The sequence below is a fragment of the Merops nubicus genome, unplaced genomic scaffold (assembly GCF_000691845.1).
Source record: "Merops nubicus isolate BGI_N331 unplaced genomic scaffold, ASM69184v1 scaffold21391, whole genome shotgun sequence".
In the NCBI taxonomy this organism is placed as follows: domain Eukaryota; kingdom Metazoa; phylum Chordata; class Aves; order Coraciiformes; family Meropidae; genus Merops; species Merops nubicus.
The window spans coordinates 12995-38743 of record NW_008587888.1 but is presented as its reverse complement, the minus strand read 5'-3'; the positions used below and the strand labels follow the sequence as shown (position 1 = coordinate 38743).

The 25749-nt window shown below is 35.7% G+C and overlaps 1 protein-coding gene across 1 annotated transcript in view; it reads right to left on the bottom strand.

Moving 5' to 3' along the window:
- Positions 1-436: 436 nt before the first annotated feature.
- SLC41A2 (solute carrier family 41 (magnesium transporter), member 2) overlaps positions 437-25749 on the bottom strand; it is a gene marked incomplete at its 5' end in the record, with an annotated part of 37340 nt that continues 12027 nt past the window's right edge. Inside the window, 4 exons of the mRNA XM_008949100.1 lie at positions 437-622; positions 11120-11268; positions 12225-12356; positions 25276-25355. Coding sequence (XP_008947348.1) covers positions 437-622; positions 11120-11268; positions 12225-12356; positions 25276-25355 — 547 coding nt within the window. The remainder of the gene's footprint in view (positions 623-11119; positions 11269-12224; positions 12357-25275; positions 25356-25749) is intronic.

Genomic DNA, 25749 nt, shown 5'->3' with positions numbered 1-25749 from the left:
TGAAAACATATACCCACTTTGTTCCTGGGAGGGAAAGACAAGGCAAGACACTGATTGGGTCTTACCCTCCTCGTCATCACCACTGAATGAGCAGAGACTGTTCTGCTTTGCAATATAGCTAAGGAACTCTTGTTTTGAAAGACCACATCTTTTAAAAGTTTAAAACTTGATAAAGGGTTGGTCTGCCCTTCGTTGTGTCTACTCAGATGTTTTTAACTAGCAGCAATCCACCTTGGTTTCAGAGTAAAGGTCTCAAGTATCCTCCCAGTTGCATCCTAGCTTTTATAAAACAAACCAAACTAAAAACATTGAGGCTGTTTTATACTTGTCAACTTGATTTACTCACACCAAATGGAACAATCACTTTGAGAACCTTCAAGTGGAATGGTTGGTCTTGTCAATATTCCAGGAAAAGTCATTGCTTCCATTGAAATGACTAATCTCCAACATCACCATCTCTGTCACCGATGAGCCACAGAAAATGAAAACCTACAGCTAATAAGGCAGTTCCAAGCAGATCTCCCAGTGCAGTAAGGTAGGGGATAGAAAAACTGTCAGGATCTTTTCCTTTTTTCCAGAAGTGGTGCACCATCCAGTCAGCAATCCATAACAGAGTAAACACCTACAGAACATCAAACAAACAGAACCTGTGTTATTATCACTTAAGTTATATCAAAGGAAGTCAACAGCCAACACTATTGTCTCCTTAGTACTTAGCACTATTGCATACAACTGTTTTTGAAAAATAATTTCAAAAAATAGTTTTTTGAAACACTCCCCACATCTAGACAGGGACATTTAGCCAGCTTCTCTCAGTCAGTCACATGCATGAGTAGAAAGAGCATACTGAATCACTGATAGCATTCTTAACCAGGTCTATGCTTTAGGACTTCTGAAAATGGCAAGACAAAGCAAAAAGTCCAGCAAAACATACGGCTGCACTTCTCACAGAAGACATCATTCTGTACAGTGAGAGCTAAGTGGAGCTTTGAGATCCTTCAGAACTGATTGACATTGCCCCAGATTAAAACATTCAGTACAGGTGTAACTCTTATTTCCACAAGTCTAGGACTGAGCTGAAATCAGATGTGATATAAAGAATACTGAGTCAGATTAAGAAAGGTTTCATCTGGATTGTATGAATTGAAATAAAAAACAACCTAGGAGCTTGTTTCATGCATGGACAGCAGCTTCAGCCCTTCTGTAATGAGGCACACCTGCAATATATATTATGAAATTGTCACTCCAGGCTGAATTTGTCCCAAAGTTTAACATGTCCTTCCCAACTGTGAATGCCTGAACATTCAAGAGGTTTGATCTTAATACCAAAGGTATGCATAATCATTAAACCAGTTTTAGAAAATTATTCTTTTAATGTTGCACAGCTGTATGGTAAGAGATTCTGGTTCAATGGAATCATGTGGAGTGGCATGAAATGAGTGCAAAAAGGATCGCTGAGCTTCTGTTTCTTCTTGTCTCTTCTAAAGAGCTGCTTAAGATGAAGCAAACAATGTATTTTAAATATTTTTAGTTAATTGGATATTTAGGAATGGCAAACTTAACACAGTTACTACCATAATTCAATTTTAAAAGCTCAACTATGTACATTTAAAAGAATATGCACTATCAAAAGTAGTAAAAGTTACAAAAATAATATTTCATGAATGATCAGTAATTGATATCAAAAGCATCTTTATAAATTTATGCACACATTTACAAAAATACTCATAAGATGGTTGCTAATCACTTTTCCACCATACAAAATACAGTAAAATGAATCTCACAAAAAAATTGTTGAAAAATTGTTGAGAAAGTTTCTCAATCTTTGCATTGCAAAAAATGTGTGTTAAAATACAAGCCTGAATTTCTAATTAGGGGAAAAAAAAAAAAAAAAGGAGTATTTGCTTAATGAAAAAATGCATGACTTATATAAATAAACATATCTTCTGAAAAGGGAACTCTGTAGTCTAAGCTAATTATGCAAGTCCTAGGTGCACTGACTGGAATCCAAACAAATATATTTAAAACAGATGTTTTCTTTGGAAGACTATCAGATTCTTTGAGTGAGCTCCTTCTTCTAACAGAGACAAAAAGAGGCCTGTTTATGAAAGATACTGCACATTAACATCTCCTACAGGATGTGCACAGAAGACTGTAGCGCCTCATATCAACAATGGTTATGCATGTTCTGTTAGAAGATGAGAGCATTTATTCCAAGAATAATTTATAATGCATTTATATGACACAATTATACATAGCACACAGTTTAATTTAAATGACAGTATGCACTCTTGGCTTTTATAAATCATGACATGAAAACCTTTAATTTGTCTATACGTTTGCCACCCTAAAATGACTGACTGACGCTGCTGTGAAAAATGAGTGTTTGGGAATTAAGTTTTGTGAACCTTCTCATATTAAGTTACAAGTACGTAATACAAACTATAACAAACTAGCTTCTCTAACTAATGAAAAAAAAGCTTTAGCATATTATATTAACTGGGGCTTTTGAAAGTATATGATGGCAGTTGGAACATCCTGCTTGCAGAATGAAACTGCAGCTCAGCAGTCTGTATTTTGGTGAAGGAACAGTGCTATCACCATGTATTTGCATGGATAAAAACTCACTAACATTTAAAAATTATACAGAGCAATCTTTGGAAACTGTTGCTGACTTGGCCACAGTAGTTGTTGCTGCAAGATCAAGGTGACTTAAATCTTTAGTGAGATTTTACTTCTTATCATTGTTAAAAGGGGGTGTTCAAAGTCATCAATCAACTGTTATTTTTTGGAGAAAAAAGGAAAAGCAAAAGCCCTTCTATGGGTTTGCTGAATTTTGAAAGTAAGACACTCCTTAAATTTAAAGTGATAAGAAAAGTCACTCACAAAGATGTGTCAAAGGTAAAAATAAGAGGAAAATCATACAAAATGCATCACAAAACACGTTACTTTGAGTGGTACAACACTCCACGTTTTCTGGGATCTATCAGTGATCCACACTTATTTCAGCCAAAATTATGCAGATAGCATAGCAATACAAATACTGTGTACTTCTGCTGCTCCCGTGCTATGGAGAAGAAAGCCTTCATGCTTCAAATCAAAAACCAGCTGGTTTTGAAGGAAAAAATAAGGGGACAAACATTACAGAAAAGTCTAAAAAGATAGTACAAAAAATATTTTTTTAGTATGAAATGCTATAGAAAAGTGATAAGAAAAGCTTGTGAATGTATGCAGAAGTGTTTGAGATGTGAGCTAGTATTTTTAAATTATTTAATACAGAGAGGAAGATAACAATGAAGTGTTTTTTGTTTTGTTTTTTTTTTTTTCAAAAAAGAAATGAGTGGTAGCAGAATTATGAAACAGAGCCCTAGGAATTCTTCCAGACTGAAGACTTGAATAGCCCCGAGGTTCAAGAAAGGTAAAAAATAACAAAATATCTATATGCATAAAAAGATCTACCTAAGAAAAGGGAGACACTCAATATCACTGATCAAGAAAAAAAGCTCAGAGCAACAATCGCAAAAATGCGGGAAACGTTCCAGATCTTTTGGTATTTTAAAAGGAAGATCACACTAAGTTGTTACTCTTCTGGAAAAAATTACATGTAAAATTGAGGAAAATGAAATTAAAGACATAATCAGCTTTAGACTAACAAAATATGAAATAAGTATCCCAGTATCCCAGTAATGACCAATGTTTTCTATTTATAAATGTGTATTTGTAAGAAGACTTGTCATGTTGTCAAAAAAGATCCTGAGAATACAGAAGAAGCAGAATATAGCAAGAAGAGTGAGAGAGAAAGAGTGAGGGAGGGAAGTCTTCATCAAATCCTAATGGTGAAGAATGTGAAAGTAAGGGATACAAGTATATACATAATTTTGTACAACAGAGATAGAGAGTAATTATTGATATTGAACTTTCTGATTCAGATTATGAATATCAGATTGAAACTGGAATGGAACATGAATGCTTAAATAAGAGTGAGCCTCACTATTAAAGCTCAAACCTTACAACTGCAAGACTAGCAATGAGAACATACATCACAAAGCAGGTTTTTTCCTTTGCTATTTGCCACAAAATTTACTTTCATTCCTTGCAGGTGTTTAGATAGAGATAACAAGTTTAGCTAAAGAAAAGTTACTTTTGATTTTTTGTATGTAGTAAGGATGCATAAAGCTATCTACATTTTCTCATGCAATTAATTTCTCATAATTTCTGAAATGGAAAAAGAATAAACTCTGTTATTTAAAATAAAAATATATAACTACCTCCAAACATTCTTAATATTGTCTATGCTTTCTATAGCCCAATTGATATGTTGCAGGACCCTATCATATTTTTGTTTCTTTTATCTGGGATGACCATCTATTATCTGGGATGACCATAGTTGCTGTGATTAATGAATTCCAACACCAAACTGGAAAGAGAAAGTTTAGGTTATATATTTGCATATGATTTTTCACATATACATTATAAAAATTCAGTTTATTTAGCATGATGTGGCCAGGATATTCTGCATGTTCCTAGTATTGCTGATTCACCTTAAATTGTTTCCACGTGAAGGTGCATTAGAGAATAGTTTCATTCTGTTACTTTAGAGAGGAAAAACAGATGCAAATAAACTGTGGTAACCTCTTTTCAAATTAATTTTAGTTCTCTTTTACTCTCAAACTCATATTGACTTAAAATTCACCTATAATGTAACCATGACAAGATCTGGTAATTCCTGCATAAGAACTCCTACAAATCTATGAAATTCAAAGATAAATTTGTTAGGTTTGTTGTTGTGGTGGTGGTTTTGTTTTTGTTTTTTAAATTGTGATTGAAAACCTCCAATTAATTATCTCTAGAGATTACTGTGTCCTGATTGACGTAATTCTCACCAGATTTATGGTTTAGGTCTTTTAAGGATTTTGACTCTTCATTAAGTTAGTTTTTAAATTATATATTACATTTCTCAGATTTTAAGCAGCCTTTGATGTCTTCATGTGAAACTAAGTAGTAACTGTAAAGCACATGTAACGTCTACACTGAACTTATTTGCTGAATTTCCATTGTTTGCAACCAGAATTCTCTAGTCAGTGAACTCTCAGAATAGGGTCTACTTTTATTTTTTTTAAAAAAAATTTCTCCCCTATCTTCTCAGGTAGCATATGTGTCATGTGTTGTGTCCTGGAGAAGTCACTTTTTCCTCCAAATACACACAGACTTTCTTCAGTGTTTGGCTGCAAAAAAACCACTGAACAGCACATTCCTTCTTGTTGCTGCTGTTTGTGTTGTAGCTAAGTGATATTACCTACACTACGGTATCCAGTAGTCAGACAACACAGCATGCACTTATGTGAGACTAAAACTTCACCTATTAAAAAAATGAGGATATAATTTTAACTGAAGTTGTTTCTGAATTAATTTGATTATATTGATGGCATTTTGTGGGAAGGAATTTTTTTTTTTTATTCCACAGTTTGAATCCAAATTCCTGAATGTCTTCTTGATTTTTTGTATCTTTGCCAGACACCCTGTTTTGACCAAGGCAGTCCTAATTTCAGGCTGTTTGACAGCTTTCTGAATGAGGAGAGCAACCCAGACCATTAGTTGTTCAAGTATGCTCAACCTGCACTACCTGTAGCACAACTCAGTGTGCCGTGCTACATAGATCAGCACTTTGAGCTCAGTCTTCTGGAGGCAAAAATTGTATATCCCTGCTAATGACTTGGTAGGAGGCGGGCTTCTATCACAGACAGCTGTGGGAGGTGATAAATTAGGGTTGTGCAATGGGCCGTGGAACGGGAGTCTGGAGCACAGAACTCATGATTAGCCATCCCTGGGACAGGCTGACATGCTGACTTGGTAAGGAAGCAGAGCAGAGAACTTGCTCTGTGTGGTCAGCGTGTAATTCTGCCATTTGAGGAGGGTGATGAACCAAAGAAGAGTCACCACGACCACCACGGAAGTCCAGAGGACTGATGAAGATTTGCCACAACTTGCTTGTAAAAAGTATATAAATCATGTGTGTATAAAAAATAAAGGTCTCAGTCTCAGCTTCGCTTCTGTACTGGGCCCATGTAATCAGCTGCCACAGACAACAACACGTCTGGAAGTGAAAGAGTGGGTGATAGCCACATTCAGATCCCAATGAATCTGGCAAGATTCTGCTTCTGAAATGCTGCAATGAGAAAGCACTGAACATGGAGAACAGTCCAGGTTTGGGCCTTAGCTTCTGTATTTCCCCAAATCATGTAGTCACTTTAGCAGTTATATGCTCTACATTTCAGAAGTAACCTTTCCTATTAGAAAAAGCAGTATTTAAAATGCATCCATATTTTCTCTATGAAGAAATAAGCAATTCTTCCTTATTTCATTATAAGGTACCGTATATCCCATGAGTTATTTTTTCCACATTGAGGACGCCAAGAACATCTCTAAAATCTTCACACTAGTGAGAAATCCAAGACATTTTTGATGTGAGCAGGATGCCATTACAAGCACTGTTGAATTCTTGGTTTTCTGCTGCCACAACAGCCCTGAAGCACTGCAAAAGTTACTTCACAGCATCAGGCATCTGACCTTCACTGGACAAGGAGGACTGCATTTTGGGGTTACTTATTTGCTTGGTAATAGCTCTGGGAATCTCCTATTGTTTGTTTATTCCCCAAGTCTTTAACATAACTGTGTGCTCAGATTTGGACAGGAGGTGTGAAAATTCATTAGAAGGTGTTTTACTGGCTCAATGAGAACGTGCAGAACAGAGGCCACCTTTGAATGCTCAAAGCCCTGTGCCAGGACTAATGGCTTAGCAATTCCAGTGCTGCTCTCATTCTACTGCAGGTTGAGAAGACAGGATGAAATTTGGCTCAGTGCATAGCTTCATACAGTTAAAAAATACTTGTGTCTTTGTGAGGTCTAAGAGGAAGATCTGTTTTTAATTTATATATTCTTTGTTGGTCAAACGTCAGGCTGTAATTGCATGGAGCGCGGTATGTGCTTGTGTGTGACTTATTTTTGTAAAAGTTTCAAGAAATTAGTATTCCTCTTAAACAGAAGCCACTCACCAAATCCAAACCACATTTAAAACCAATATATGTGTTTACATCAATGTACCTTGGCTTGCCCAGCTACCTTAAGCTGCATTATGTAAAGTACTCTATATACTTACAGGGTGTTCCTTCCTCATAATATTTCCAGCCCCTCCCTCTCCCCTCTCTGTGGTGCCATTCATAAACACAGAGACTCTTCACTACAGAGCTATTAATTCAGACCTTTAGAACTCATGCCTAAAAGTTCTAATTGAATGCAGTTTAACATAAATATTTCTGCAGTTTTCCTCACTTTTATGGAAATATAATTGTGAAATCCTTGCCCTGCTGAAGTTAAAGGGAGCATAGCCTTGGATTTCAATAGAACCAATTTATAGATTTAATTGCAGAACATTTCAAGAATATGTGCTTATTTAAAAAACAGAAACAACTGTACTATTAAAGGTAGGAAAATTAAAGTAAAAGAAAATAAAACACTTTCTGGGTTTTCTTAAGTCTAGAAACCCAGAACTGGTTTATTCATAGAAAATCAGAGAGAATGTAGACCATAATATTGGCTGGTCATATTATTTAGAATATCTTATTTTAATTAGTTTTAGAAATAATTACAATTTTTGTGAAACTCTACCTTTTTTTTACTACGTAGTGTAATTTTGGTCAATAATTAAATCATGTTATTGTTAATGTACATTGTTAATGTAAATTACTTATTTCCTAAAATTTTTTCAATTAAATTACATGCTGTGGAGACAATATCTAAGAACAGGTAGGGAGGAGAGAGGAAAGAAGCTGGTAGGCATAGTTGGGAAAAATTAAAAAAAAATAATGAAACAATGGAAGTATCAGAATTGCCTAGAACTTCAGTAATACTGTATAGAGCTTGCAAAGCAAATAAATTCTGTTTTATCAGTTTGGAAGGAGATTATTGAAGTTTACAGGCAGTCTGAAAAAGTCTTGCTAAAATGCAAAATACAATTCATATATATATATATTACAAATGTACTGTAGAGATAATGTAGAATAGCATAAACTCATATAGGAAGAGAGAAATCTAAAAGTCGTAACTGAAGTTTTTGTGTTAACATTTCCTTGATTTTTTCCACTTACTGTAACATTCCAGTTCTACTGTTGATATTTTCCTAATCCTTTCCTCTCCGTTTTAAACAAACACAGAGCTGGACAATCAGATAATAAACAGATCTTGAAGTTAATTAACAATCTATTTCAGTTCACTGTAAAATATAACAGTAAATAATTTAACACCTCACAATCATCACTTGAATTTTAAAGACAGAAAATTCACTTTGTAGCAGTTGGTGTTTTTTTTTTTTTTTTTTACTTCAGCATTAATTATTTAACATGGTAGAAAAATGTAAATAGATAGTATATTGCTGTAATCATTATTCAGCTACCCTTTCCACCCCTCAACTCAATATACACAAGGAATTGGGAAGGGCAAAGTAGCAGTATGAAACCTCTTCAAACACAGGACAGACCATAATTAACTATTACATTTGGCAATCACTATTAAATTGTCTTCTGCTACTTCAAACATGAAAGATAGAGCCTGCAAGAAGGCTTGTAATTTTTGACATCCATTTTCACATGCTTTTCATGCAAAGTGAAAATAAGTGCGAAGTCCAATACATTATAAAAATGGCCTGGAATGCAGATCTCTCATTACTCAAAAGACTGTCAATGGATTTATTTTGTTGATAATTGAAATTACAATAATTATCTGTGAGGTTTTTCAGTTTTAAAGCAGAACTGGAAAAGTTCTCATTGGCAGGACAGAAATGTAAAAGAATTCTGGAAAAATGAGACCAGTAGATGTTGGTATATGCCAAAAGAAATGGCAGCTTGAAAACTGTTTTCTATATCCAGGTGCATAGATGAGGTCACTGAAAAAAAGGGAAGAGGAAGGAGTACAAATATTTAAGTGTTTTCCTTCAGAAAGGAGAAACTTAAAAGCACACAGCTTCAGTATAGAAGTGCTTCAGACCAACAGCTAAATAAAATATATCCAGGACTTACAGGTTAAAGCAATAATGGTGTCCCTGAAAATTTAAAATCTGCTCTAAGTAGAGGTACACAAAATTACAGTAATCACTACTAGAAACACAAGAAAGATTAAAATGGGGAAAATATCCTGTTAAATATTGTCAGAACGTGTTAAAAACCATGAGGTTCTAAAGTGTACATCTGTCAAATCCCATGAGAAGTTCTTGTGTTCAGTACTGTTACTCAGTTTCAAAGTAAAAACATCTCAAACTGCCTTTAATGGCTAAACTCAGAAGATAAAGAGGAAAAAAATAATCCATAAAAGGAAGTAAAGAAAAAAGAAAAATGCTATGTATCTCCTTTATAGGCGAAAAATCAAGAAAATCAAGTGTGGAGTGCACACCTTATGAAATGGAATGGATATGCATGACTGCTAAACTGAATACTCTAATCAGATCTTGGATTTATAAAAATCAACTTTACATCTTGTATATGTGCCAATGCTGGGTGTGAATTACTGTGTGATCTGAAAGTCCTGCCCTAATGCCTAAACTTGGTTTTCAGCTGAACTTCTGCATTTCTCAGATCTTACCCTATCCTTTGCTGCTGAAGAAAAGTTTTGTATCCCTAAACATACTACAATTGCAGTTCTGTGAGCAGGACTGTGTGGATTTCACATGGATTTATGAATTCGGGTTGATTCCCATATGAAATCTCTGAAGTCTAAAAATGGCTGAAATCACACTGCAGTCTTACCTTCAGCAGAGGCAATAACAGGGACACTTTCACCAACCTGTTTTTGTTAAGCTTATAGGAAGTTGGTATCGGTGAGAGAGGCAAGACTTAGAAAAAATTAACTGAAATTGGCCAAAGGATTAAAAAATTATTAGAAAGGACAGCCAACCAGAATAGACAGAATGAAGGAACAGTACCATTTCCTCAGGAAAACACATTATGAAACAAGTGATAAGGCTGGAAACTAGGAATATTATGTAAAGAGAAAAATTAAAAGTAATTTATAACTTTCAGTATCACATTCTCACTTGCAAAGGTTGGAACATTACTAGCTATATTCTACCAAAAAAGTATAGAATTACCACATGAAATAAAAACTGTAATAGTTTTCAAAACCTTTCTTTATTGAAATAGTAGTGTGACAAACACAGAAAGACAATTCAGAACAATAAAAATGATACTATTATTAAGGACTGACTGATGATAGTGTTGTTTGTATTTTAAAACTAAATTTGTCATTTTAAGAAGTAGTATGTGTATTTAACTTGCGAATATTTCAACTGCATTTTTATTGTGTGACATGAACAGTCAATTTTTGCTTCTAACCTACAATGAAACACTATAGTTAATTCAGCTAGGTTTTAGTTAAAAATCGACTGTGAATTTAATTTTAATATTTCATCTTGTATTAATGATTTCTCAAAGAGAAATTATTTCACTTTAAGATACTGCTATTTCAAAAGGTATCTTTCAAGAGCTGCCCTTGCTGTATGTGAGCAGACAACTAGGTAAGACCAGCCAAAATAATGTAATGATGTTTGACAATTAATGCAATTACAATTTCTGGTACAGTGATCACTGTCAGACTAATTTCAATTTTAATAACCATTAAGAAGACATCAAGCAAGCCATAACATTCTCACCTACTGCATATTTGACTGTATTAACTATAACAGTAAAGTGAACCACTTTAGGATATTTCTTTGAGAGTTTTCCTTGATGTATTCATTATTCATAAATGCTACTTTTCTTTTTTTTTTTCTCTCCATTTCCTCTCTAGCTGATGAAAACGATGGGGGTTTTAGGTGCAATAGTTCCAAGAAGAATGTGAAAGAGTAAGTCCAAGATGCATGTCTGGGAAATTATGCAGTCAAGAGTCTTCTGAAAGGCACTCACAATACAGGTACACCTGTGTGAGCTGTATACTTATGGAGATAATTAGTTACTTCATCAATCTAAAGTACACCTTCTTGTACTATTCGTGAGATTTCAGAAATCAGGTAAAACATGATTCTCTTCAAAAACTTGATTTCATACAAGCATTTCCAGGCTGTACTTGTTCTTACCTGTAGCAGAGCTGCAAACAAATATACTGCTATAAAGATAGGAGTCAAGGAAGTGTGGCCGCTTTTCATTAAGTGGATAGTGTACAAGAAAATTAGGTGTCCAGGAATCACCAAAAGAAGCAGAACTTGGGCTGATTTGTTATTTACTCCTACAACAACAACAAAAAAATCCAAAATCCAGTTAAGGTCTTCAATTAGTGTATCGGATGTGTGTTAATTTTAATATTAAAAGCAGTTTTGGAATTCCACAGCATTAACTATTACGGAACAGCAGAGATTATTTTCTGCTAAAAGACTCCTTGAGGATTTTCACAGGGGGAAAAGAAGCCACCTCTAGCGTCTGCCAGAAATTTAAGCAGGGCACTTCCAGAAGGGGATGCAAATTGTCTTTCAGTCTATACTCATATCATATCAGCTACTTTTTTTTGTTTGTTTTTTGAGCTGAAATGACCTCTTAAATTCTTCCTAGGAAAGAGAATGTTTTGGACACCATATTCAAGACATTCTCAAAATTACCTTTTATTTCTACCCACATCTGTCATTTTCTCATCTGTTCAAATTAATGTCATAAATATGAAAGTGTAATACATGCTGTTGACACATCACATTTCACCACAGTTGCTACATTATTAGGAAAGGGGGAAATACAGGGGAGGAATAATCTGTGAAGCAACAATCTAGAAAGAAAATGGCAAAGAGGAAAGCAGGGACTTGGCTTAGTAGTAACATTAGATATAAAGCTTGCTCCTAGCAGGAGATTGGTTTGAAATTTTGGAGTTAATGACAAAGGTCAGGATCAGATAAACAAGCTAAGGAAGGCTGAAATAATTCTAAGTGTGTATCAGAGCATCCTGCCTCATCAGTCCCTCTCTTTGACCCTTCCTGGGGTTATACTTTTCTCTGTGTTCCTCTCCAGGTATCACATCCTGCAGGGAGTTCCTTGTCATTCTTACAGGCAAAGGAAACTGCCAAGCCTGTGCTGACTTTGAATTGCACACAAGTTCTGTTTGTTGCCATTTCTCACTGGTGGTGCAGACTGGCACACAGGGGGGGAAAAGAGGAGACAGAAGACAGCGGTTTCAACAATTAACTGACTAATACCCACCTGTACCATAATAGGTTCTGCATGGATAATAACAACCCTTGGCTTCTTCTGGCAGCTCTCCAGGAGTGCTATGTAAATGGAGGTAGGTAGAAATTCTGCTAGCTTGAATAGCTACTAGATTACCACCAATACCTGAAATACAAAAGGTTAGAAGTGGTAAATTTTCAACCTTTTTTTTTCCTCTAGTAGGCAATATTTTTGCAAATTTACCAGCTTCCTCTGTGTTTACCACAATCCCCTACATACAAAAGTCAAAAAGACAAACAGCTTTAGAATGTATATTAGTTATAGACAGGCTAATACCAAACATTAAAATAAATAAAAATACTTGGGCTACAATCTGGTGTATCCCTGGATATTTGGAATATCGAGACTGGAAATCTGGATATTTGGAGATCAGTTTTAACTCATGATAAATGCAAAGCATTGTCCCAAAAGTTTCAATCTGATGCCTTCTAACAGGTGAAGCTCCATTTTATCTCTCCTCCTTCTGAAATCCCTCTTGGAACAATAGAAGTGCTACATAGTTGTGCCACTGCTGGATTACCTTATGAGGTCACTATTGCTGACAAGTACAAATAACTCAAAGCAGATACACTCACTACTACAAGCATAAATGCAGATTTCACACACAGAATCATAGGGCTGTAGAAGACTTCAGGACCTAATCTATTTCCCCTTTGCCACACAGCAGGATTAACCATAATCTTCTCCAACTCATAATTCAGGTTGAAAGTACAAGTGTCTTAATAATGGATTTTTAAAATAAATGTAATAATGGAGAGTCTACTTTCTCTGTGACAACTGTTGATACACTTCCCATTAGGAAAAAGAAAAAAAAAAAAGATTTCCATGAAACCGATAACTCTAGGATGCAAAGAGAAGAGTGGCATTGTTACAAGGCCACTGTCTAAGATCTTTGAAAAGTCATGGAGGTCAGGGGATAATTCTGACAACTGGAAGAGGGCAAATGACATACCCATTTCAGCAAAGCATTTCCCATATCTTCTTCCTAGACAAACTGGCAAGTTAGACACGGGATGGATACTCTACGAGGTAGGAAATTAGCTAACAGGTTGCGCTCAGAGTGTTGTCATCAATGGTTTTTAGATTACAAGACTGACATCATAAATAGGGTCACCCAGGGATTGATACTGGGCCACACATTGTTCAATATCTTCATAAATTACCTAGATGGGATTGAAAGCACCCTCACCAAGTTTGCTGATGACACTAAACTAAGTAATGAGATGGACATGTCGGAAGGTAGAGACATCTTACAGAGAGGCTTGGACAGGCTAAAAGAATGTGAAGTTTAACAAAGTACAAAGTCCTGCATCTGCAATGTGACCAAAGTGATCAGTAGAGGCTAGGATCTTTGTGGCTGGGGAGTACCTTTCTGAAAGCGACCTAGGGTGCTGGTGGACAAGAGGAACGTGAATTAGCAGTGCACCACTGCACCAGCAAAGGCAAATCAGGGGCATTACTATCAGAGATACAGATGGGATCATCCAACTTGACTCAACACTTGTCAGGCCGCATCTGGAGTACCTTGTCTTGTTCTGGTCCCCACAGTTCAAGAAAGAAGTGGACAGACTGGACATGGTCAATAGGAGGGCTATGAAGATAATCAAAGGGCTGGAGAACATGCTGTGTAATGAAAGACTGAAGGAGTTAGGTCTTTTCTCCCTAGAGAAGAAAAGGCTTAAGGGAGACCTCATCACTGTTTTCCAGTGCTTAAATGGTGACTACAAAAAGAACAAAGGCTCTCGATTCACAAAAGGCCACATGTAGAGGACGATGGGCAATGGATACACGTTGCACCAGAAGACATTTCACCTCAATAAAAGAAACAATTTTTTCACAGTGAGAGCAATCATTCACTGGAACAGCCATCCTAGGTATATTGTGGAATTTCCTTCACTGGAGTTTTTCAAAACATGACTGGACAGGGTGCTGGATAACCTCATCTAGGCCCCCTTTCCCACAAAAGGTTGGACCAGATGATTTTTCGAGGTTCCTTCCAACCTAAGCTGTTCTGTGTTCTATGAATTTTTACTTGAATTAATAGAAAACTAAACCCACTTGTTATATCTGCATTACAGAATGTAGTGGCACTACCATAAAATTCTCCTATTGTTACTACACTCTAGAGTTGTCTACTTGCATACCAATCACATGCTTTTTTTTTATCTTCCCCTCATATGCTTTACATAGCAATGTGTTGCTCTGAGAAGATTTGATTAAGTAGAAGTAATGCAGATCTTTTCCCCACTACAGAAGGAGAAAGCCCTTGTTTACTGTAATTTAATTCATTTGTTTATCTAATGCTTAGGGCTTTTTTTTTTTTTGGCTGCAGAAAAAAATATCCGTGGTCACCATAAGACACTATTTGCCAAATCCTCTCATTGACAAAGGAGTGGTTAGGACAAATATCTAACACTGAGAACTCAAAGAAGACTCCCTTTCTCACCACTGCTTAAAGACAGTAAATGGCTGAACCTAAGAAGAAAGTAGGACTTTTAAGCAAAAAACTTCAAAAATAGATCAGGAAATGATGTATTAGAAAAAATCATGGAGTTGGCAGAAAGAACTGATCATCAAACTTGCATGTTCCAAATCATGACATACAGGAACAAAATATGAACTACCAGAAGGTTGATTCAGTGTTTACAAAGAAAATTAAAGTAACAGTAGCATTTTTCAGATGAACCACAGAAAGAGAAGTAAATTAAGGGATTTATCTAAACCACAAAAGAGGTTTAAACAGACTAAACCCAATCTAACTAGAGTCCAAAGTCTGTCCTTTTATTGAGAACAGTAAGTTTGAGATGTCTGACTAATGAGAATAAGGTATGGAAAAAGAGGCAGAAAAAAAAATAAAGATCAATACACTACATTTGGATGGGGATAAGATAATTTCTGTGACTGAATTACACAAAAGCTGTTATGTAAAACTGCTTCTTAATAGAGCTACAAAGCTGAGGATGGTGCCATATGACTTAAAATATGAAACAGTCACACTTAAAATATGCTTAAAAAGAGGAGATAAAAGTAATCTGGATAATTACAAGCGGGATAAAAACTTCAAAAAGTGATCTATTCAAAATAATATTAAAAGAAAAAAATTAGTAAACTCTCCCCTTCTTATCCATATCTCTTACAACATTAGAAGAAGAAACAGAAGATAGACATAAAGAGGGCTGATTTTCAAGGTATGCTGAGGTTTGTAGCAATGCAGCTGTGAACCATATTGGCACAAACCCCCTAGATTTCAGGTATTTTCTAGGTTGTATGCAACTTCCTCTTGTGAGTGAGTGATAATTATCTGCTTCAAAAAATTCAGCCAGTCGTAAATATGATAGATGACTTGACTTTCCCTAATTAATAACAAAGGACACAAAGTGAAAGAAAAAAAATAAGGTAAATGGAAATTTGCCCATTTTAAATGGCAAATAAAAATGCTGCCTGGGCAACAGAGACCTGGACAAGTTCATGAAAGAAGATACAAGACTGGTTGTCAATCCTTTGATAGTTAGCTGTTAACGACAAATCTTTTTACCATTATAACCATCACTTACAGAAAGTATGGCTGAAGCCCTGTTGTGCATGGAGATAACAAGAACAATGATTGGAAAATATTAAACGTGATTCTAAAACAAACTGGCCAGCCATGGGACACTGGTAAAAGCAGATGGTATCTGTTCTGCAAAGGAAGCTGACATGCTGACCAAAACAGCCAGTGTGGAGTGTGATTTCAAGACATTCTCTTGTCTATTTTTGGTAACAGCTAAGTTGAACATATACAATCTATTTTACCTAACTGGCAGTGCAGTACTCATATGTTAAGCAATTTCATTTGGTCTGAGTCTCAATATTAGTATCAGTGTTATATTTTTAACTCATAGAAGATAGACAGGTGTCCTGAAATGTAATAAGCTTCCAGAATCCATATGTCCTGCTCAGACTTAGCCAGTTGACAATACATGGTGATGAACAACAGCAGTCACACAGTTCTGTCCATTCATCTGCTGGTTCTCCCTTCTAATTATTTTTGAACCTTTGGGCCAATTTCATCCACACCTGACATAAGGATTGAGATACTAACTACCTCTTAGTATGGTTAAACAAGCTAACGAAAAGGAAACAGTGGCTAGGTGAATAAAGACTCAATGCCCTCAGTGTGACAAAGGCAGTAATAGGACCCTTATAGTTAAAAGCATTAGCATGCCAGCTGGCCAGTCAGCACCCGGCCTGGAGCCAGGCATGATGCCTTTTGCTCAGCCAGTAGCTCAGTGACACAGAAGAGGATCACTGACATTGTGGAAAGTAGAGGGAAAATGGAGAGAATGTTGTGAGCAGCAGATATTGCAAGGACACAAAGCCATGGGGAACACGGGGGGTTGAAAGGGCTACCTAGTGTTCTAAAAACTCAGGATATAAATCAGCAAAGAATCAGCTTTCCTTATTCTGCTGGTCATAGAATGACTTCTATAAAGCTGTGCTTGCATTGAATGAATCACATCAATATGTACAGAGATACTGAGTTTGTTTTGTAACAGCAGTTACTGTGCATGTGAAGCTATCTCAGTACCGTTAGATTAATCAGATCCCTACAAGAAGCAGAAAACAGATAAAACTGTGTAGGTTGACAAGATGTCAGCTTACAAAACTGATAGCTTCACAGCATTTTCTAAACACATAAAATGCTCATGTGCTCAGTAGCTGCTCATATTATGAAAATTTCTATAGACATATATGAGGACTGTTTCCATAAATATTTAATTATTTTCCCCCCCCCTGGAAAACACTATCGCAGTCATCACAGCAAATACTTTATAATAAAGCCTAAAATTGTTACCTTCTTTTTATTCTCATGAGAACTGCAACAGAAAGGAAAATAACTTCTTTCAAAAGTAAAATCCTGCAACCATTACTACATTCCTCTCAAGACAGCATTTAACTTTGAGAGTGCTACTTTGTCGATAATCAGAAGAGACATTGTCTGCTGAAGTGCAAAGGTTGTCATACTGACTTACAACATTAAAAGAAAATTGAAAACTTCATTATTTTACAGAGTTAGTTAAAGGCTAAGCAAGAATACTTTGAAAAATTGTTATCTCAGTTCTTTTTTTGTCTAACAAGCACAGAAAACCATGTTCAAAGTAAAACCAAAAGCAAGTAATGTATTTGCAAATAGGCCTATGGGTGTGATTCTATTAATCGTTATCTGGAAAAAGGACTTTTTTTCAAATAATAGGAGTAACCATGCTATTCAGAAAATTGCCAAAAGTACATTACATCAATGCATCTAAAAGAATATTTCAAAGCAAATCTCTGTCCCATATCCCTCATCATAGGTTAAAACCCAAAAATTAAGGGCAGCTTGAGGGGTCTTGCTGGGAATTGACCACTTGGAAAGCAGCTGTGCAGAGAAGGACATGGGGGTCCTGAAGGACAAGACTCAGCAACTCACCTTCATGGTAAAGGTCAACAGCATCCTGGGCTGCATGAGGAAAACATTGCCCACAGGCCAAGAGAGGTGATGCTTCCTCTGTACTCTGCACTGGTGAGGCTACATATGTAGAACAATGTCCATTTCTGAACTCCCCAGTACAAGAAATGGACTTACTGAAGTGAATCCAACACAGGGATACAGGGACTGCAGCATCTTTTATTTGAGCTGTGACTTCAGCCCAGAGAGGGCAGAGGAGGGTCTTACCAATGTGTATAAATACCTAAGGTGAGGGACAAATACAAAGGAGACAGGCTCTTCTCAATAGTACCCTCTGGCAGGACAAGGGGCAATGAGAAAAAAACTGAAACACAAGAAACCCCCACTTGTTTTACAGTGAGAGTGGTCAAAGCTGGAACGGGTTGCCCAGGGATATTATGGGGTCTCCATCCATGGAGATATTCAAAATTCAGCTGGACACAGTACTGGACAACCTGCTCTAGTGGACTCTGCTCAAGCAGGGGATAGGACTAGATCTCAGAAGGTCCCTTCCAACCTAAATTTCACTGATATTTTATAAAAAAGTAAATAAAGCCACCCCTTCCTCCCAGCTCTATTTCAGCTAGTTTTCTAATGAACAGAACAAGCACTACTTTTTTACTATTTTCAGAGAACAGACTTATCCTTCTAACATTAGTTAAGGATTCTAAATGTTGAATCTTGAGCAGACAAGGCACTTGTCTTCCTGTGATTTTCCAAGGTAGCTCATGGTCTTTCAGACACTGCTGGAAGCCCCTTGGCTCATGTTTTTAGTCTACCTACAGAAGGCCAGGCACCCAGAACCAAGGTGTTCCAAAACCAAAGCTCATAGTACATGTAGCCCTCTAGATTGTATAGTAACCTATTTGTAAATGCTACATGGGTAGAACTGGTATAAATTATGATGTAGTCAAAAAATAGGATTAATATTCTTCCTCTTGTGTCTCTAATTCAATGCCACAAAGTACTGCCTGAATAAATGTCACTTTGATATTTTGCTTTATCCTTAGCATATAATGAATGCCTGATAGTCTTATTTAGTATCCACTATTCAAAGCTTGAACTGAATAGAGACTTCTTAGTTTCCTTTTTGCTTTTCAGTGCTTGTCACTATAAACCTGAATGCTTTACAAACATTAATGTATTTATTTTTAAAACATACCTGTGAAGTGATCTTTTTCTTCTATCTGCAAAGAGTATTTTGCAGCTTGGAATGCCTAATGTAAAATATTTAAGTGTGGGTTTTTTTGTTGTTTTTTTTTTTTTTTTCCAAATATTTACATATTTTAAACAGATTTCTTAATTATTTCATTTGTACTGATGAATGTTTAGCATTTCTGCAGCTCAGATGCAGAATCTCTAATCAGGGATTCCAGAAGAAGAGAAGAATTAAGTTATTACTAATCAGTAAAAAATCTGGTTTAAGGTACTTGTTTAGCACCAGGGGAGAACAGTACAATAAGCAAGAGCAATTTTCCAAAGCAGTATTCAACTACCTTATTTATAGTCACCTCCTCTCCTGTAGGTCCTCATCTCATTCTTCCTTTCTTTCTCTTTCTTAAATACATACAAGTTCAGAATAGGCTATATATAGGTTCATGCAGAAAACTGCCTCCTATGAAAGCACTGAGAGCACAAGATAAACCCTACACACTCAGCTTCAATGGCCAGTGCAATAACTGTACATGAGACTACAAGGAATAGTTGCATGATGAGGCACACATGTAATTGTTTAAGTATGGGCAAAAGATATACAAATCAATTCATTGAGCTTAAAGATTTTTAGAAATCCAGTTCTATGGAGAGATATTAATCAGCCAGAATAATATACTTCCCAAGCACCTACAATATAGTTGGTGCAATGGGGCTAAAACCAATTAATATCTACATAAGAGGAGAATTAGGCCACCACAATTCTCAAATTTATTTTTCTTGCAGAGAAGGAAGGGAAAAAGATTCTCACTTTTGTGCATTGCTGAGCAGTTTGTAGTTCAAAATAGTCAGTTTTGTCAAATAGTCCTTTTAGAGTTCAGCTACGGTTTGGTTTTGGGTGTCATTTGTATTTTAAAAATGAAATAAAGGAAGGAAAAGAACCTCAGTTACAATAGTGGCCAAAAGCTCCAAATTCTTTAAAGACAGTATTATCTTTCAGAAAATTCAAGATCAATTTTTGCCCTGGCCTCTCTACCACTAATTTCAGAAAATCGTGTTTTATGCAGGTGAAATACTTAGATTAGAAGCCTAGTTTAACTAGCTACCTTTTTGTGTTGTTGCATTTTTTTTTTTCATCCATATTTCTTCTATCTTCCGGTTAACTTTGTAACATTTCTTTTAATACTTAAAAATGTTTTGGGGGAAAACAGTTGGAAATTATTAGCTTTTCATATACGAATGTTTTTTAAGAGAAGTCTTTGAGACAAAATTATATATGCAAATTAGTATATTTTATGTTTCATTTGACTCATAAATCATTTCTTTCTTATGCCTAATAGAAAATTGTTCCTTGACTGTCAAAAAATGAGTATATTCTGGATATAATTGTGTTGTGCATACCAATGAAGACCAAAATCTTCTAAAAAATCTACAAGTAAGACTTAAAGAAGTCTGTTAACATGTCTAAAATAGCACAGGATATGCAGATTTACATTTACAGGTTAGCAACTAAAATGTAATAAAACTATCACCCAGTAATGTGCCAGTAGTAAATATCCAAAATCAAAATCCTCTCCTTTTTCATACTAAAATAAAGATTGAATCATAAAGTTCTCATAGACTATAGGTGCCTTTTGAGGCTATCCCACTCATTCCAACTCAGGATGCAGAAAAATCAATTTGCTACCCAGACAAATTGCTCTACTACCACACAGGTACACTAATGTTTTCCCTTTTAATTTACAGAGACAAATTTCAGATGCTCAGCTTTCTGAGACAATGGTTATCTTCTAATCAAAACACTACTCTGTTGTGTGAAAGCTGACAGCATAACTATGCTATAAGAGATTAAAATAGATAATTATTTTAAAACAAATTTTGGGTTTGTTTGGGGTATTATTATTATTAATGATAATATTAATATTATTTGTTGGGTTGATTGGGTTTTTTTAGGAGGAATGGTTTCTAGGTATTTTCTTTCTGTATTTTCCATACCAGTTTACAGCAAAAGTGCTCTGAAAAACCTGGGAGTCTGTCATTCAATTTACCCTACTAATAGATAAAAAAGGTACAGCTTGGGGAATATAGCACATAAGCTTCATTTTGGTCTCCCAGACAACAGACATTCAGTCAGTTTTGTATTAAATTTTATCATAAGGGTTTTTCATATTCCTTGGTCTAAATTTATTCCCTACAGATATCAAATATTCTTACAATAAGTACAGATGAATAGTAAGAAATATTACAACAGGTTTGTGTTACCCTTAAAGAGTATTCCTCCACATCATCTGCAAAGGCAAGTTTTTCTACATAAAGCCTGTGAATCATTTCTGATTTTCAGGTGTTTCAGAATTAATCTGCAGAAACTCCATTCTACAAGATGCATAAAAATGGGGTAAAGTCTACAAACATGTTGTTCATTATGCAGTAACTCCTGAAATGCAAGTACTTAAAAGATATTTCATGATGTTTTGTCTAAGCATACAATGAAAATGGGAGAGGAAAGTGGCCCTATCTCGTAACCGCACATTAGCTCATCTCTTGCTGTGTATTCAGAAGCATATAATTGTTTAAGGCATTATCTTTCTTCTGCACAAAAGGAACTTGGTTACTAGCAGATTGTAATTCCTAAGCCAAAGTCAACACACTGTGAAAGTGTAAGAGGATTTGCAAATTTTAGCTATCTCATCCATTAGAAAACATAAAGATCAACTTGAGTATCTAGGCTGAAGCACAGCCACATTTGGAGTTGGTTACTTTGTTCAGAACTTCAGTACATCGAACACAGACATATAAATCTCAAGTAGTTTATAAGTACCACAATGGCTGACACTACAAAACTATTTATTTTTAAAATTATGGTAGTTTAACAGAACCAACCATGGAATTAAAAAAAAATTATTAATCTCAAAAAAAGTGTTTAATGGGGAAAATGTTAAAGCGGTTGTGAAGTACTTCTGGCCACTGGCAGTAAAGTTGACTATACATGTCTGTCTTCTTAAGAACTATTTTAATATTCTTGGCAAATATTTGCAGTTATTGTTAATAGGGTAGGAAACTTTGAGGTTGCCCAAATTCCAGACCAATATTTCTTAAACCAAAAGATGTATGGCTCCATGCTGTAATATATGAGATGAAAGCAAATTGTCTCACATTTAAGAATATGCAAACCATCTAGACAAGACTAGGTTGAAAACTACTTAATGGTGCACACAGGAAGTCTAGCACCTGACAGGTTTGCAATGCATACCATTCAGGATTTCGAGATATAGCAACTGACAGTAAAAAAACCAAAACCAAACTCCAAACAGTGACAACTTGAAATCCTGGACAGATTTATACTCCAATTCTGGATGGACAGAGTCCTGATAGGATTCTGATAGATAAAAATATTTCTTTCAGGTTTCCCTGGTTTCTTTCAGATTTTCTGTGTCATAAGAGCAATAAACTTTAAGATAGGAGAGAAGAAAAGGCATCTGAAAAGCGTTTTGCAGGGAAAACCCTCAGCTCCTTTCACTACTTAGGCTTACAGTGAGAATTCCAAGGCCAGAAAAGCAGAGAAAGGTAGAGAAAGCTTTCTGCAACAGTGATATTTAAAAAGCCATCTGCTAAGCAGTCTAGCACATCTTTTATGTCAGTAAATGAGTGTCAACAGATGTGCCTTTTTAACCAAAATATTTCCTAAACCCCAGTTTACTACACTATATTGACCAGCAATATCAAAAGGTGCCAGCAGAATTATGAAACCCAGGAGAGGCTAATCTAACAGCAAGCAAAAAAAGATCACCTACCTACAATTTCCTTTTCCAGGAGGTGTACCATAAAACAGCCCCTCTCTGTATCCTTTACACAGAACATGTTTTTTTCTATATTTTCCACTAGAAATGCCTCTGTCCTTAGAATTCTGAGGGTTGAAGGGGGTAGCACAGACACACACAACACTTATGCATTACTCCCCTCTGCTCTTTTGTGGATAAGTCTATCTTAACTTATGCTTCCATTGCAAGACTCCAGTCTTAGCCTGTTAGGTTTTTTGTGAGCTTGTTATGAGCTCAAAAATAGAGCTTGGTATGAGGTTTCTCATCTTACAAATTAGAGCTTAAGTGTGGGATAATAGCGAAGGTCCTGAAAATGCAGGCGTGGGACTATAAACAACTTGCTGTTGGTCCACTACTAATCCATTACTAACCACTGAAGGAATTTAAACTTTGAGAGCTGGGAAAAGACTGCTTCATGGAACAGGAACAGAAGGAGCTGCGCATGACAAACCCAGATGAGCAACAGAGTAAGGAACCTGGTGAGGCTTGGAAAATATCAGTCTCAGGCACTGCGTAGTAGTCCAGGAGGCAGATGACAAAGGCTAGGAACACTCCAGAAATACAAAACTTATGAAAAAGAAACATTTTCACTGCAGGTGGTACAGTCATCACAGGAAGCATCACCACAGGACTGCTGTGGGACTACCACAGCTAAGAGCATTCCGCTTACTGTCCTTGCCTCTTGAAGGACTCTTTTACTCCCTCCCTGCTCTAACAGCCCCAGCTTTACCTCTCTTCCACCTGCCTCATTCTTTGGGGATTAGCTGGCAGTTGGTGGCTTTTGTAATCAAGGGATGTCATTCAAGAAAGCAGGGACCACTTGTAAGAGTATTGGTTTGGGTACACCTGCCTAAAAACTAAAAAAACAGTCCTCTTCTCTTAGGAAGCAAGTCCAGAGCATTACCAAAAAGGATTACTGTAAGAAAAGGGACAAATGTAACTTCGCAAGGAACACAAGTGGCAAGACAGAAATACTTCATATTAGAAGTAAGAAGAAAGGAAACATAAGATCTTAATGGGAAAGAAGAATAAGAAACATGCTCTACAGAAGACTGAAATACTCAGTTCATTTTATCTACTCTCTTCATAAAACCTTTTGGCATCTGATCACAAACTGATACGTATAACGGCCTGAAGGTAAGTTAAATTTACTGTATCCTTAGAGAGCTAAATGAACAATCCATGAATTAGCAGTGATCATTTTTGCAGACTGATTATCTTGGAGGTTAGAGAATACCAGAAGGCTGTAATGGGGAAAAGTGAAAATACTTTTTTGAAAAGGACACAAAGGATGATAGAGGGAATCTATGTATCAGTGAAACTTACATTCCTACCTAGGTACTAGAACAAATTATTAAAAGGACAACTTATAAATATCTAGAAGACATGAAAGCTGTAAAGCAAGAGCTAACAAATTTGCTAAGCACATGCTTCTGTCAACACAACACAATTTGCTCCAACTGAACAGCTTGCCTAATGGTTGCAGCAATAGCTATACTAACTCAACTGTAGTAAAGCTTATAAAAATGTTTTCGTGCTGTTCCATACTACATTTCCATTAGCAACCCATGAAAAATTAATTATATGAGGGCGATGAGGTTCAAAACTAAAAGTCAGTGTCCATATTAACATTTTCTTATCGAGGTGAAAAAGTGGTCATAATTCATTTAATTGATATCTTAGAAAACAGAACAGAATATAACCATAGGGAATTTGCAAAGGCCAAGTCAAAACCACTTTGTAAGTCAAAAATTAGAAGTCAGCATCACCTTAGTAATTAGAGAAATGGTTTAAAAAATCAACAACACATAAAAGTGAAAAATAATGTAAGAAATCAAACAGAAATACGAAAGGGGAAAAGAAAAACTAGGCAGAAATACAGTGGGAACAAATCTGGCAATTATAATTATTGCAAACTAAATATGTATCAACCCTATATATTGTAGGGGAAAAAAAAAGCATTTTCAAACTGCATCTGTCTAATAAGATATTAACTGTTCCTATAAAATTTGCCATGTTATCTTTGGAAGATAAAACACTTAAGGACAAAATTTTCCCAAATACATCCTTACACACCTGGAAAGTGCATACTGACCATAGGAAACAACACACATTTTTCTTGAGAAATCTATTTAGTTGCCTGTAGTATCCCTGTTAGTTCCTACCTCTATGTAAATTACATTTAAATACTAAACTACTGTTTTGAAAATTTGTCCTTGGATGTTCGTAAGAAAATAGTTTGAAATAAAATGCTATTTAACATTTTCCTCAGCTATAACTGTTCCAGTATAGTATTTCATCATTTAGTATTTTAATATACTACTTCTGTATTTCCACTTTCAGTTTTTTAATGTATACTTCAGGTTCCTATTTCTCACATTTTCTATCAAGTTTTAAAAGTTGTAGTACATAAGATCAGGAAGCACTCCTTAGGTGTTCAGATAAACAACTTGTTGACATCAAAATCCAAACTTGAAATTAATATATCAGATACTAATTAGCATAACAGAAATTTACCGTAGTAGACTCTTGTCAAACCAAGGTGTATCAATTGATACATAGCAGCACATAATCCTGTCAGTCTTACCATTAATTACTGGGGTGTAAACAACAATTCCAACCAAATTAGGGTCAGATACAGTTGTGTCCAGAATAAGGCCACCAATACTGAAAAACAAAATACAATATTTAGAATAAGGCAAGCAGGCACATTAATCTTTAAAAAGTTTTTTAGTAATCTACTTTAGAACACCTTCAAGCTACAATTTTCTTCTCAGTTCAGCTTTCCCTGCCCCATTACCTCATTCTCAGCTACAGACTAACATTGCTATTGTTAGTTATATTTTAAAATCAACTTCTTGTATACCAAAGACCATAGAATTTCAGCCAATTACTCCATTTTTAAGATTAATAATTTTCACTGGATTACATAATCTCTTAGGCTGGTGTATAATCTTGATTATACAAAATTTCCAAATTGATTGGAAATGGCAGGAGATGAATAGCTCACCATTTCCTTCATGTGATACAGCACACTTCTGCTAAGTTATCGCCACAGGCT